At 23.3% G+C, this 14,846-nt stretch overlaps 4 protein-coding genes across 11 annotated transcripts in view; 3 read left to right on the top strand and 1 right to left on the bottom strand.

Moving 5' to 3' along the window:
• Positions 1–6,211, top strand: part of LOC102679038 (F-actin-uncapping protein LRRC16A) — an 8,032-nt gene extending 1,821 nt beyond the window's left edge. Inside the window, exons 8-24 of one of the 5 annotated variants that reach the window (XM_006624916.2) lie at positions 96–137; positions 448–635; positions 760–837; positions 924–1,257; positions 1,331–1,727; positions 1,811–2,129; positions 2,218–2,331; positions 2,409–2,614; positions 2,699–2,786; positions 2,896–3,117; positions 3,564–3,584; positions 3,745–3,886; positions 3,961–4,210; positions 4,281–5,062; positions 5,129–5,368; positions 5,538–5,602; positions 5,882–6,211. In XM_006624916.2, the coding sequence (XP_006624979.1) occupies positions 96–137; positions 448–635; positions 760–837; positions 924–1,257; positions 1,331–1,727; positions 1,811–2,129; positions 2,218–2,331; positions 2,409–2,614; positions 2,699–2,786; positions 2,896–3,117; positions 3,564–3,584; positions 3,745–3,886; positions 3,961–4,210; positions 4,281–5,062; positions 5,129–5,368; positions 5,538–5,602; positions 5,882–5,995 (3,602 nt within the window). In that variant the 3' untranslated portion in view covers positions 5,996–6,211. The remainder of the gene's footprint in view (positions 1–95; positions 138–447; positions 636–759; positions 838–923; positions 1,258–1,330; positions 1,728–1,810; positions 2,130–2,217; positions 2,332–2,408; positions 2,615–2,698; positions 2,787–2,895; positions 3,118–3,563; positions 3,585–3,744; positions 3,887–3,960; positions 4,211–4,280; positions 5,063–5,128; positions 5,369–5,537; positions 5,603–5,881) is intronic. The other 4 variants (XM_006624920.2, XM_006624917.2, XM_006624918.2 and 1 more) reach the window with 4 other exon arrangements.
• A 2,760-nt stretch (positions 6,212–8,971) lies between these two features.
• LOC102678916 (uncharacterized protein RAB5IF homolog) lies at positions 8,972–10,005 on the top strand. Its single transcript, XM_006624915.2, has 4 exons — positions 8,972–9,279; positions 9,361–9,464; positions 9,529–9,658; positions 9,733–10,005. The coding sequence occupies exons 1-4, from the start codon at positions 9,181–9,183 to the stop codon at positions 9,772–9,774; spliced, it is 375 nt and encodes a 124-aa protein (XP_006624978.1). The 5' UTR covers positions 8,972–9,180; the 3' UTR covers positions 9,775–10,005.
• Positions 10,006–10,477: 472 nt separating this feature from the next.
• Positions 10,478–13,276, bottom strand: LOC102679639 (EKC/KEOPS complex subunit TP53RK). Of its 4 annotated transcripts, none has more exons than XM_006624924.2 (4): positions 13,161–13,276; positions 11,241–11,439; positions 10,898–11,164; positions 10,478–10,826 (listed from the first exon to the last, which is right to left on the bottom strand). In XM_006624924.2, the coding sequence occupies exons 2-4, from the start codon at positions 11,437–11,439 to the stop codon at positions 10,579–10,581; spliced, it is 714 nt and encodes a 237-aa protein (XP_006624987.1). In that variant the 5' UTR covers positions 13,161–13,276; the 3' UTR covers positions 10,478–10,578. The 4 variants fall into 4 exon arrangements, with proteins under 4 accessions (XP_006624987.1, XP_006624986.1, XP_006624985.1 ...); XM_006624923.2 differs by lacking the exon at positions 13,161–13,276 and adding an exon at positions 12,618–12,717; XM_006624922.2 differs by lacking the exon at positions 13,161–13,276 and adding an exon at positions 12,601–12,712.
• Positions 11,803–14,413, top strand: LOC102679515. The gene is made up of 2 exons (XM_006624921.2): positions 11,803–12,053; positions 13,008–14,413. The coding sequence occupies exons 1-2, from the start codon at positions 11,903–11,905 to the stop codon at positions 13,679–13,681; spliced, it is 825 nt and encodes a 274-aa protein (XP_006624984.1). The 5' UTR covers positions 11,803–11,902; the 3' UTR covers positions 13,682–14,413.
• The last annotated feature ends 433 nt before the right edge of the window (positions 14,414–14,846 follow it).

The raw sequence follows: 14,846 nt of genomic DNA on the forward strand, positions 1-14,846 counted from the left end.
TAGTAAATCCATTTCGTGTTTATAATTTTTTATTTTTTAGTTTTTAAATATATTTTTAAAATATCCCTGTACAATTTTTTTTTATATTTTTATAGGAGCCTCTAGCTTGTGTGGGATAATAGCCAAATTAATGCAAGGTGTGCAAATAATTATTAATGTTATTAAATTCCTTAACTTTTTATGTTTAGAAACACAATCCTTCATTCATTGTTTCAGTATATATTTAATTATTTAATATTCATAATTTATATATAACAATATATATTATATAAATTTATATAATGTTATATATTATATTATTAATATATATTATAATTATTATTAAAATATATTATTTTTTTACTTTATCTATTAATTACTAAATGAATAAATTAAAAGTTTTTCATTGTTTTTCACATAATATCACAATAATATAATAGTAATACTTTCAATAGTATCATTTTTAAGGAGGTGCACATTTAAGCGGACCTATTGGAAAATTAGCTAAGGGTTTACAAAAATTAAATTTGGCACATTGTGGATTAACTGGAAAAGGAATAAGTCAAATTGCACATGCATTAAGTTTAAACAGAAGCATGCCAACTAGCTTACAATATTTGAATCTTTCAGAAAACTCTTTGAAAGATGATATCAATGTAAGTTATTTAAAGTTTAATTAAATAATTAGTTATAATAATAATAATTATAATAATATATTATAATTAGTTATAATATATAATAAATAATAATAAGTGGAAAATGGTTATTATATATTTACAGAATTTATGTAATTTTTTGGCACAACCTAATAGTCTAACTCATTTAGATCTAAGTGGTACAGATACAACTCTAGAATGTGTAAGTAATTATGTATATGTGTATTTTAATTTTCTATTAATTAAATTTAAATAGAAAGCTTCATATTTTGCATTTATTTTATCTAGCTATTTGGTGCTTTATTACGGGGTTGTGCAACTAATCTAGTCCATTTAAATGTTGCTCGCAACTCTTTTTCAAGCAAAAAAACCAAAGAAATACCTCCCAGTTTTAAGCAGTTTTTTACAGCTACTCTCTCATTAAAGTACTTAAATATATCTTGTTGTAAATTGCCATTAGAAGCATTGAAACATTTATTACTTGGTTTAGCATGCAATGAAAGTACAGTTGGTTTAGAACTTGATATGAGTGGAAATAATTTAAGCTCTATGGGTGCTCATGTATTGGAATCGTGCATCCATGGTGTACGATGCATAGCATCATTGGATATTTCAGATAGCAGTAAGTATATATTATAATATAAACAAATTTATTACTTTAATCTTTAAATTTTATATTTTATATTTTTTCACAGATATGGATGTTGATTTAGCACAAGTAATAACTGCTATAGGGAAAAATAAATCTATCAAACAATTATATATGGGTCGTAATACTATTAGCATGAAAAGCAAACATATAGCTGTTGTGATGGATGCTCTTGTACAAATGCTTCAAGAAGATGATTGTGTTTTACAAGCATTACATTTACCAGATTCTCGATTAAAATCTGATCTCTATAATCTTATTAATGCTCTTGGGAGTAATACATGTCTTCATATCTTAGATATTAGTGGTAATCAAATTGGAGATCCTGGTGCTAGATTATTAGCAAAAGCATTACAAATTAATAATCATTTAAGGACCATTATTTATGACAAAAATAATATTACTCTTCAAGGTTATGCTGATATTGTTCATGCCTTAGAAAAGTATATAGTTTTATATATTAATAATGAAAATATATTAATAATTTTGATTTATGATATTTTAATATATAAAATTTTTTATATAGAAATTGTAGCGTAAGACATATGCCATTTCCAATTTATGATTTACAACCTTGTATGAAAACTTCTGCTGAGAAAACTGAACAATTAATTAAAAAAATTCAGGATTTATTACAAAGAAATGTTACACCATGTAAATATAGTCATGGACAAGCATTTAGATTGCAACAAGGATTTTTGTTAAGCTCTACACAACAAATGGTCGATAGACTTGTTGTACAAACTCAAGATACTATTAAAGCTATTGCTGCAGAAAGCTGTGATGCTAATAATGATATTAATTATGCGACTGGACTGATACAAGATGCAGATAATTCTAAGCAGGTATAAGATATTAAATATTAAAAAAAAAAATTTATTAAATATTTAAAAAAAATTATGAATAAATCTTTATATACAAATGAATTTTTAGCTTTTACCACGATTACATGAAGTTCTTCAACGAAGAGATGAAAATAATCCAATTGAATTAAAATTACACGAAATGGCAAACGAACTTCATAAAGTTGTAACTATATATTTGCAGGTATTTTACACTTAAAAGGAAATATATTTCTATTATTATTATTTAAAATTTAATGATTAATTTTTTAAATAATATAGGATTCATTAGATGCTATGATAAAATGTGCAAATGAACAATGTCCTACTATACTTTCACAAACGGTGATTAGAGGCGATGAAAGTGAATCAGTTGCAGTGGAAGATGATTTACGAAGTAGTTGCAAAGAAAAAAATCAAATCAGTAGTGAATTTGTCCATACTACTATTACAGAACAGGCTGGGGCAGATATAGTCAATAGAGTCAAGTATGATTTATATTTGTTTATATTTACTTATGATATTAATTTTTTTTATTGTTTGTAATTATATATTACTATTTATTTTTATAGTGAATTAAATTTGGCAGTTGCTGCACATGTATCCGACAGAATAACAGATGAAGTAATTGAATCATTGTCAAGAAGCTATAAAAACTTAGTATGTATAATGTACTTCACTATTAAATACATGTTAAAAGGTATTAAACTTGAAGTTTAATATTAAAATTTATTAATTTTGATATTAATATTTATATTAATATTTTCAGATTGGTGATTGTGATAGTAGAACAAGAAGTAGTACACCTGATGTATTACGACCTAGTGCTGGTTCAATGAGTAGTGGAAGTGTTATAGGAGTTACAAGCACTGTAGGTGTATCTACATTACCAGTTGGTAGAATTAGTATTGCATCAGAAGAAGATTGTCCACCAGAAACTTATTCACTTGTGAATTCTATCAGCCAATGTTCCAGTGATCAATCTCCAATGGTAAATTAATAATTTTTTATAATTGCACAATGAAAATTATATTGAAAAAAAAAATATATATATATATACATACAGATGATGATTTTTTATACAAAAATAAATCAAAAGTTTAAAATATAAATATTTTAATTAATTTAATTTTCATTTCATTTATTGAATATGCATGCATTTATATATATTTTTAAAATATGATTGAATTCAAAAAAATAGAAAAGAAAATTTAAAATACAATGTGCAAAGTATGCAAAGGATTTTATATATTTATATATTTATATAAATATATTTTATATATTTATTGATTCTTTTAAAAATTAATTCTATAATAAATAAATTTTATTGCATAATTATCTTAAAATTATCTTAAATCATCTTAAAATTATTTGTATAATATTTTATAATAATATATACTATAATAATTATAATATAACATTTTTATGTCTGTCTAGAAATTGGATTATTTAAATCTTGTAAGTAAAATGTATACATAAATATTTAAAAATATTTTATTTATTGATTGAAATATATTATTTCATATATGTTATTTCTTAATACAATTTATTAATATTTAATATAATTATTTCTTAATAATATTTTATATAATTATATTAACGATTGTTTTTTACTCAGGCTACACCACATTTATCAAATAAACGAAAAAGTTTACATGGAAGGAAATTACGACCGAAATCTGTAGTCGATTCTGTAGAAGGACTTTCAGCTGATGATATTCCAGACTTGTTACCAGCGTTACCAAAAAATCAAACAGAAGGTTAACATCTTTTTTAGTATAAAAAATGTTTAATTAATAAATTTATTATTTCTAAGATCAATATATTCTTTTAGCTATTTCAGAAACAGAACATTCTTTAACAGAATCATTAGATTCTGTTTCTGAATTACCCAATACTGTAGGACAGCAACTCCAACATTTAGTAAAATCTAGACCTCGTAGAACAAAAACTAGAGCACCTACAAGACCAATGCTAAGACCTGATCAACCAATGGATGGTCTTGCTCTTGGTGAAGGCCTTGATGTCTTTTTCAGACCAACTACACCAACAACACCTCTTATATCTCCCACAAGTGATGATAGGTATTTTTTAAAAAAATAATATTTTTTGGTAAAAATTATATATATATAATTTTTTTATGTTTTGCTTTAGCTCTTTGCATACTTTTCCAACTGACGGCAGTCCAAATTTATCTCTTACAAGTCATAAAAGTATTCCACCTGAAGCAGATAAAAAACCTGGTTGTAGTTCTCCGATGTTAAAAACACTTCTTGAACCTACACCGCGATCACGATCTAGTGATAATTTAGAAAAATTCTCTCCTCTTGTTGGGAGAAGATCTCAAGGTGATTCACCATTAACTGCATCTCCATTAACTCGAAGAAATACAACTGATAATGCTCAAAATCACGAAAGAATTGTTGCAAAATCTGATAATAATAAAGATACAAATAGCAATATATATAATAATTGTATTAATAATTCTGCTGATACATCTAAACGTAGTACATTACCAATTGGATCTGGTGCAAGTACTCGTAGTTTACGGGATTCAGATGAAAATAATAAAATGTTACAACAAACAATTGCTACAAATTCTTCAGATAAAGATATAATGATTGTTCCTAAGGATCACGAAAATAGAAAAAGTTTAACAAAAAAATCTATGGTAGAAATAGATAAGACTGTAAATCAACCTTTGCCTTCTCTTAAATTAAGGTCGACTGGTTTTGACCTTCGTAGTCCCACAAATTGTAGCAGTATAAAAAATAATTCAGAGACATCGAAATCTCCAGTATTAAGATCTTTAACCAAAGGAAATAATTCGACTACAGATAATAAAAACAACGGTACTCTTTCAAAAACTAAACCTATTCCGCCTATAACAGCTCCAAAACCAAGACCTTGGAGTATGGCTACTGATAGAAAATCTGGTATGGAAAAAATAAATCATTTAATAAAAAATTGTTTGTGATATATATAATTTATTTAATTTTTAGGTGAATTTAATTTATTAAGCGATGGTTCTAGTCCAAATACTTCAGCTGGAAATACACCAGATTCTGGGGATGCTCTTGATGAATCAACAGATAGTGGTGTAAGTGGTCCTGCTTCTTTACCACCGACATTATCAACAAGTAGTACTGCTAGTTCTTTAAGCAATGCAAGTATAGAGAAAAGATCAGTCAGAGAATTGGCAGCTAGTTTAAATAAAAGTAAAACAGAAAGGAAAGAGAATGGTAAGCCAAAAATGCGTTTTTTATTGCATGCTCAATGTATATAGTAAACACTACTCTATTCACGCATTTTAATTTTAATTATGTATCATTTCCTTATTAATCCCAAGTATATTGTAAATATGCATGTGAATCCTTAAATTAAGAAGCCTTGCTGTATATATTATTTTAGAGCATACCGCACCTGCAGCATGGAGGTCGGTGCTTCAACGTTCTATCAACCAACCAGATATCAAGGTATCTTACGTGATGTCTTTTTTTTTTTTAATCACGTGATATAATTTCCAAAAAGAATGCAATATTTAAAATTTCATACTTAAAACCTTTATCAAGAGCTTAAACAAATTGTTTTGCGCTTCATTAAAATTCATTGAACATGAATCGATAATTATAATTTCTTTTCAATACATTTTATTTGTTTCGATATAACACAAAAACATCGTTAAAAAATTACTTTGAAATATTATTTTGTGTAAAATATAATTTTATATGTATATGGAATTGTTATATTTTTAGGTAATGGAAGCGCCGAAAACGGTTGAAGAAAACCGAATAAATTTTAAACTTCGACGTACTTCATTTTTACGTGATTCAAATTTCAATTACAATAATGATGTAGTTGATGTTTGATTGTGACTTAATACAGTAAAAATTTAAAAGTTAATGTCATTGACTGGATACTTATTAAAATATCTTTCATCAAAGTATTTTATATAAGGCACAAAAAATATATGTGACATGTTTGTATTTGTGCCATATGAAGTCAAATACATAAAAAAGTGCTAAAATATTTAGGGACAGGGTACTGAATGTCTTATAGAAAGTACCAACTTATTACTAAGATATCATTAAAAATCTTATAGTTTCTTTATAAAACTGTATTTGCAATACGGTTTTTAATTTAGAAGTAAGTATTTGTATTTAGCGTACTCAAATCATTTAATATTTTCATTACAATACATTAAAACTTTTATTTCCATAAAAATAAAAATATTAAATGCTTCTACATTCCTTCAGATTTTTAAAAAAAGGTCTGTTTGCTATTATGAATAATATTATTTGAAAAATGAATCATGTCATATTTGTTTTACTATTCAAATATTTATACATTGTTTATTTGTACATTTGAAATAATAGATTTTAATATAAATTATATTTGATTCTAATTATTTTAAGTATATTGATTGCTAATCTGTTACCAAAAAATTAGCACAATGTATTTTTAATGACATTAAATAATGTTTATTCATATTATTTAATTAGTCGGAATTAATTCTTTTAATTTCATAATAATTATTTAAATTTGTTTTTCATACAATCAGTTGTAACAGACCTGTGATTATTAAAACGTATAGTTTTATTTAAACCAGATTAATTATTGTTTATAATTTTTTATATTTGTTTTCATATAACTTTTATTAAATTATGTTATTTTTATTTAACAATTTTTAAATATAATTGGAATTGATAAGTGCACAAAGCATTTCCAAAAATTATAAAATGAAATGTGCCATATAACATAATAAATATTTTGTTTTTCACATAACAAAAAGAAAATTATAAGATTTTTATAAAAAATATGATATTGTCAATGATTATCACTGATTTATGAAAATTTAATAATGAAATATATAAAATAAACATTATATAATGCATATATAATATATATGATATATGTGAGTGAGAGAAAAACTAACTAAACTTTGAATTAAAATAATTGGGAAAAGATATTACAAAGTATTATTATATTCCAAGAATTTTTTTGCAATATTTGTAAATTGTATTTGCTATTTTATATCTTGTTAAATGTATTATAATTAAGAATAATTTCGAAAAATTTTTTTACTATGTATATCCTCTTATAAAAGAATGGCTTTTTACAAGTAATTTTTTGTATGATGTAAAAATATATAGCAAAACATATATAACATAAATATAACATAATTAAATTTACATAAATATATTATAAGCTAGTTTTTGAATAGCAAAAACCTATGTATATATATATGTAAAAAAAATTACTCATAGGTAAATTAGTTATATTTGCAGTTATCATAGACAAACAAATAAATTTGAACATCTATTTGATATAAATATTTATTGGATTTAACTAATAACTAATAAAACATTTTAAGTCCTTTTGCATATAGATATTTAGAAACACAAATTATATAATAATATTACATATTAAATTGAAAATATTCTTTCTAAATTTAATTAAACAAATTCTGAAACAAAATGTGATTGTTGTATTTTAACATATTAAATATTACTCTTTATAATCATAAATATTAATCTTTACAATCATATAGATTATAAAATTTTAAAGACTTTTCTTTTATTAAACAGTTATTTACTTTAAACTTTACTAAATAAAATTAATGCAATATACATTAAATCATATATTAATATGAAATATTTTCAAATAATACAAATAAATTAGTGTCATAAAAATTTTAAATTAATCATAATATTTTTTATTGTTAATAATTTCATTCATTATTCAATAATCTTCACTGACAAATTTGTAATTTAATTATTTCTAATATAATTTTTGTAAACATATATATATCTGTAATTTTGCTTAAATGCATGTAATTAATATATATTTGTATACATATTACATTGCAGGTGATTTTTTAAAATATATATAAAAATGTAAGTTAATTATATATATATATTTACAAGAAAAAAATTTATATTGGTTTCTATAAATATAAAAATAAGAGTTAAAATTTAAATAACTGTGCCAAAAACAGAATCATTTTATATAAGCTTATCAAAACTCGTTCAATTTTTAAGATATTTATATAAAAGTTACTCTTTAAAGTTTAATATATAATTTTTTTTTTACACCAATTATTATTATACTAAAAAGATTACCTGTAATAAACTATATTTTAGTGTGGAAATATATTAAATGCAATTACTCTGTATATATATAGAATGAGTGATATAATATTCACACATTCATATACATATATATATGCGCGAAAAAGTTAAGCACATATAGACATTTTTTCTTCATTACATTCCTGTATTTACATTTATGTATTACATATATTGCAATTAAGCATATTTCAAAATCTATTATTGATTGTATTATATATATAATAATAAATATTATATATATAATAATAATAACATATAATTATCAATAATTTAATAATTACAGATTTTAATATAACTTATTAATCATGCAATATAATGCACTAGTAAATAAAGACTTCCATACATACATAACATATTGATTATTCTTTTTATTTTATATATATTAATAGTTTTGTATATTTATATAATTTTATATAATTATTTTTTTAAAAAAATATAATTATTTATTATAATAAGAATATAATTTTTTTTTATTATAAAATAATATTTATATGAGAAATTTAAAAAAATATTTATTGATATAATTATTATAAAATCAAAATATATTGAAATTAAATATATAATTTTAGAATAATTATGTACATAATAATACTTAAAATCATTTTTAAGTTTAATATATAAAATTATAAATTAGAAAAGTTAATAATTTTACAGGTTGTTGATAATGCTTTAAAGTATTAAGCATGAAACTATATTAAAATATATTTAATATTTAAAGAAATATAACAAATTATTATAAAATATAGCAAGTTAATGCGCGTGCGTGAAAAATTGTATGAAATCTGGCATTTCCATAATTCAAGAGATGGAAGTATAGCAGTGGAACGTTTAAGGAAATAAAAGTACGTGAAATTCATTTTACTTAGGAAATGTTAATGAGTTTTGTTATATGGTTTATATTGTTAAGTTGAGAAGGTGTAGAAATGTCACGATCAAAATCTGAAAAGATTGGAAATGGTAATAAATGTGAATTAAGTGTATGGACACGTGCGATAACAGCTAATTCCGAATGGCCAGACAAAGTAAACATAACCACACTTTGATTAATTATGTTTTTCGTTTATTTTTATGAATTCACTTATTTATTAATTTAATTATTATAGGAAGAATTTTTGGATGTTATATATTGGGCTAGACAAGCAATTGGTATTATAGTTGGTATAGGATGGGGTCTTATACCTTTAAAAGGTTTTATAGCTCTACTATTGTAAGTTAAAATAGTTTATCTAGATCTATATATATATATATTAAATTTGTGATTTATATTTTAGATTTGTATTAGTTAATGCAGGTATTACATACCTGTATTTTAGCAATTTTCAACAAATTGACGAAGAAGAATTTGGTGGTATATGGGAATTAACTAAAGAAGGTTTTATGACATCATTTGCTGGTTTTTTGGTAATTTGAAGTTATTTAATTTTATTTATTTTAAACTTTTTAAAATCATAATTTTATGATATTTTTATTCATAGGTCACATGGATCATTATATATTCAGGATTACATTTTGATTAATCATTTTTAAACTAAAAATATTAATGCATATAAAATATTAATATTTTTCAAGAATCAAGTATGCAATTTATCTATATTTTGTGGAAAACAAGTTTTTCATATAGATTATATGTTTTGAATTTGATATATTTAATAAACATACAATAGAATTATTTGTTACTTACTTGGATAACTCTTGTTACATGAAATTAAATATTACATACAAACTATTCATCTATTAGAAAGTTTTTTTTGATAGAAAATTAGTAAATTTTAAAGATTAATTATTTGTTATTAAAAACAATGCTTTTAAATGTTAATTATAAAACATTTTTATTTTACATTTAAAATTTTTTGTTATATGTCATTGATATAAATAAATAATGTAAATTATGTTATAAGTATTGCATATGCCAAATCAGATTATATGCAAATAATTAATACATAACAATTATATATAATTAATATAAATAAACATTTTAAGTAATTATATTGCTCAATATTTATAAGGTTTAATATAACTATATTCATATTTGAATATATTATTCATGACAAATAATGGTCTTAGATTTACTTTTAACAAATTATATAAATAAAAGATAAATTTAAAATATCAATATAATTTTAATATATATTATTCTAATGATATTTCTAAAAATAATTATAAATACAAAACTAATTAATATCAAATTATACATATTAAATAAAAATAGTATACTTTAAATTTCATTTAACATAATTTATTTAAGATATATAATATCATGTATAAAATTTTAAAAAATATGTTAATAAAATGCCAATATATTTATAAAAAATATATTGAAATTAACCAATCATTAATCGTTTTCGTCCTCGTGATTGTACTTCCTTATATTTAGAAACAATTTCTCTACATTGATTTTTATTTATATAATGTATTTGATAAATATCAAATATTTTTGAAAATAATGAAGGTATTTCTGAATGTACACTTAATAATGATCGTTCAAGAACATATAAATCGACTGCTTTATCTTCTATGCTTGATTCTATACGAGCTAATCCAAAATCTATTATAACAAAATTATTCGCAACTACAACGAAAAAAAAATGTTAAATTATTAAAATAATATTAATTATGTAATAAATTATTATAATTGTATACCATCATATTTTTCAATATAATTGTTGTCAATATTTTTTAAAAGAATGTTGGAAGTAGTTAAATCCCCATGAATTATATTTTTCAAATGTAATTTAGCAATAAGTATTCCAAGTCCTTGTGCTATAAAATTTAACAAATGATCAATATCTGCTTCTTTCAAAATGTTTTTATAGAGAAAATCTTTTAATATTATTGCATCTTGTATATATTCCATATAAATACATCGTCGTTCTAAATTTATCAAATATATAGCTGGTGTTGCAATTCCTAAAAAAAGAAAGAAAACTTTTTAGAAAAAAGAAAATATAAATTTAATATATTATTGATATTCATATTATTTTACCTGCAATTTTAGCACGAAGTATAGCACGACATTCGGCTTTTATTCGATCTTTTGTGAGACGTGTGTCCAAGTCTGGATGTCTATATTTCTTTTCGAATCTTTCCTTGATTAATGTTAACTTTCCTAAATAAGTGCCCTTATATATACGTGCTTCAGCACCTTGTGCTATTAATTCAAAATCTTTTATATTATTCAACATCTGAAATATATATTTCATTTGCATTTTTTCTATTTTTAAAACTTTTATTATTTATATTAATGAATTAGTTTATTAAATTAAAAAAAAACATTTAAATTTATATTTAGCGATTATCAATATAAAAAAAATTTATTTTTTTATAATTTAAAAATGTTAAATTAAAAGTACATTAATTAAAATATTTATATATATAATAATTTTATATTTTTGAAATTTATTTATAATATAATCAATATTCAAAATGATAAGTTATTAGAAACAAAAAATGAAGTTATTCGCGCTAGTAAGGGCAAGATGAGGGCGAAATGCGAATCGATCGTTACCCAAGAGCGTCCTGCGCGCTAATCGCTATCCCGGCGCTAGTATTCGCCCATACTTTGTTCCTATCGGATTGACAAGCTAATACTGTGCTTTTTTGTTTTGTTTGAATTATAAAAAAAAATTTTTTATTTAATTAGTAAAAATGAGGGACGAAGTGAAGATGGATGCAAATCGGTTAATTGCCGAAGTTTACAAGCGGCCAGCGCTTTGGAACCAAAGGCATATCTCTTATCATAATCGCGAGGTGACGAACCGCGTTTGGATGGAGATTGCATCGATATTCAAGTTACCCAGTAGGTTGCTGAAATCGTTTTTCATATATCTCATTCGCGCGCGCATTTTTGTGATCCATTCTATTAACAGGTTTTTAGTCTCATTTATAATAAAATAAAACTTATTTAAGTATACTTAAATATAAGTATAAATTGTTACTATTATAATATAATAAAAGAATTATTAAAATATTAAATTTTAAATATTAAAAAGTACTATTTTTAATATACTCATTATGTATTTATCTAATGATTTAAATTTTATAATAATAGCGTAAAAATACTTAAAATTTCATATGTAAGAAAAATTTTTTATATTACAATTATTTTAATTATTACATAAAAATATATACATAAAATATGTATGTACGTTTTGATGATGCAAATATTATTTGATTTCATTGTATAGTATTTTAATGTATTCGTGAATAGTGATCCAGTTAACCTTACTTTTTTATAGTGATATGTTACTGAATATATTGTATTTTAAGACAATTTATAATCTTAATTTAATATACAAATCTTAATATCACTTAATACTTTATTCTATGAATTACTTATAACTTACAATTTATTATTGTTTACCGTATTAAAGCTGAGAAAGATTTAAATGTATGTATGTAAGTACAAACTTGTTAGTTAAAGACGCATGCGTACAAGCAGTCAATAAATTTCAATTATCGCATTTATTTATAAATTATTTCTATTATTTGTAATTTTTGTTATTCATATTTTAATTCACAATTATATTTTATAAAAATGATGTTTTACATTATTATACATTATTTTATATGCGTATGTATATCATAAAATATACTATGTGCGAGCGTGTGTACGCGCATGTATGTGTTAATATAATTTTATAATTTAATTGAAATCAATTAATCTTATTAAATTAAAGTGATGATATTAAATACATAAATTACTAATTAAATAAATGATATAGTTAAAATACTTCGTATTCACATTTTTCAGAACCAGTATTAAAAGCAAAATGGAAAGGTTTGCGAGATACTTTTCGAGCAGAATTAAAAAAGGATCAAGTTTATCGCAAAAGTAAATTTCATCGAAATAGGCCAGTATGGATACATTTCAAAAGTTTGCAATTTTTAAAAGAACAAATGTTACCTCGACCTCCTATTTGGGAACGAAGTAATTCTTGTCAAGATGATGATCGAGTACCTAGTGAAAGCGAGAGCGATGGAGCTTTGATACAGAATGGTTCGTCGGTAACAAGCAGAAATGTGGAAGATCGAAATACGATTGCAAATCATCTACTGTCGATAAATAGCGACAACGGATTAAAGATCGACGCTGTCAATCATATAGATGTGAAACAAGAACCTGAGGAGAATTTTGACAATCTTGAATTTCAAAGTGTTTCCGACAATCTCACTGAAAACGAAATGATGTTACAAAATATTTCTCCTGAACAGGTGCTCATGGGTGAAAATGACACTAATATTGGTATACCAGTAGATCCTTTAGAAGGCAATCGTTTTGATGATAATTATTATTTTCTTATGAGTCTTTTACCACATATAAGAACATTGCCTGCTGACAAAAGAATGTTACTCAGAATGCAAATGCAAGAATTAGTTTATAAGGAAGTTTATAAGAAAAATTCGGATAGCATTACAGCATCGTAAAAAAATGTTAAAAATAAGTATTTTTAAAGAAATATCTATATGTGTTTTGTTGGAATCAATTAAATCATCAAAATATCATTAACTATTCGCGATAACATTAATATGAAACAAATTGTTTTATTAAAAATTAATCAACAAATTAATAGGTTGAAGAAATAACATAATAAAGAGCTATAGTCTTATTTAAGTTAATATTTTCAACAAATTTATACTCCGTAGGTTGAGAAACACTGGTGCTTTCTCGTACCTGCGGGTACGACCGTGATGTTTAGTGTGGTGTATATAGGTGTAGTAACGTATTCGTGTATTCACGACATTCCTGTTTCGTTGCGCATGCGTACCTGCCATAGCTCCTCTCGACTAATCGTTTCGTTCATTTTCGTGTTACGATTCGGTTGTGCTTTCGTTAGTTTGTTCGCGATTGCCAAAGATCATTGTGTCCATGCATTTATAGTTTTAAATTTGAAATTGTGCATTTAATTAATTTATGTGCAGGTGTACCTGTCTGTGTCAAAGATATTTATTGTGTGTATTTTTTGTGAATCTATTACCTGATTAAGGTTTAGTGTATACAGGTGTTTACTTCAGGTGACAGAAAGGTGCATCTGCCTCGGATTTTCAATTTTTAATTCTATATGTTCTGTATTTAACTATGCGTTTGTAAGAAATTTATTCGCTTCTTTGTTGAACAGACTATTCAAAACTGACAAACTCATATATTAGAGAATATAATTTCTCTATATTTTATTGAAATTATATATACCTACTGTTCAGTTCAAGGTGAGTCAACGAACGAACAGCAATGCAAGGAACGTTCTGCTGTTTTTTTTAAATTCATATTCTTTAAATATTACAATTTTATGTAAAACAAATATTGTTTAACGAAACACAAAATAATAGTTATTTTAACAAATAATACTAAATTTAATGTAATATTTTAATTTTATTCTTAAATATTATTTGTGTCATTTCTTTAGTACAGAATAAAAATAAGTTCTGAACAATAGTCAACCAGTAAATAACATAAATTATTTAGATTTAAAATAACTATTTAATAATTAGGATATTTATATTTTTTATTATTAAAAATAATATTTTTAATAATATTTCGCATAAAAACGTATTGCAATATATATATGTGTATATATATATATATATATATATA

This window comes from Apis dorsata, unplaced genomic scaffold, assembly GCF_000469605.1.
Source record: "Apis dorsata unplaced genomic scaffold, Apis dorsata 1.3 scaffold_1182, whole genome shotgun sequence".
Classification (NCBI taxonomy): domain Eukaryota; kingdom Metazoa; phylum Arthropoda; class Insecta; order Hymenoptera; family Apidae; genus Apis; species Apis dorsata.

What these genes read in the sequence shown, in the direction of transcription:
- LOC102678916 (XM_006624915.2), top strand. Translation starts at nt 9,181, where the DNA reads ATGTCACGATCAAAATCTGAAAAGATTGGAAATGGTAATAAATGTGAA. An exon ending in ATTCCGAATGGCCAGACAAA is followed by an intron (nt 9,280 to 9,360) that starts GTAAACATAACC and finishes TAATTATTATAG; the next exon opens with GAAGAATTTTTGGATGTTAT. An exon ending in GGTTTTATAGCTCTACTATT is followed by an intron (nt 9,465 to 9,528) that starts GTAAGTTAAAAT and finishes TTTATATTTTAG; the next exon opens with ATTTGTATTAGTTAATGCAG.
- LOC102679639 (XM_006624924.2), bottom strand. Translation starts at nt 11,439, where the DNA reads ATGTTGAATAATATAAAAGATTTTGAATTAATAGCACAAGGTGCTGAA. An exon ending in ACTTCGTGCTAAAATTGCAG is followed by an intron (nt 11,165 to 11,240) that starts GTAAAATAATAT and finishes TTCTTTTTTTAG; the next exon opens with GAATTGCAACACCAGCTATA. An exon ending in TTATATTGAAAAATATGATG is followed by an intron (nt 10,827 to 10,897) that starts GTATACAATTAT and finishes TTTTCGTTGTAG; the next exon opens with TTGCGAATAATTTTGTTATA.
- LOC102679515 (XM_006624921.2), top strand. Translation starts at nt 11,903, where the DNA reads ATGAGGGACGAAGTGAAGATGGATGCAAATCGGTTAATTGCCGAAGTT. An exon ending in ATCGATATTCAAGTTACCCA is followed by an intron (nt 12,054 to 13,007) that starts GTAGGTTGCTGA and finishes CACATTTTTCAG; the next exon opens with AACCAGTATTAAAAGCAAAA.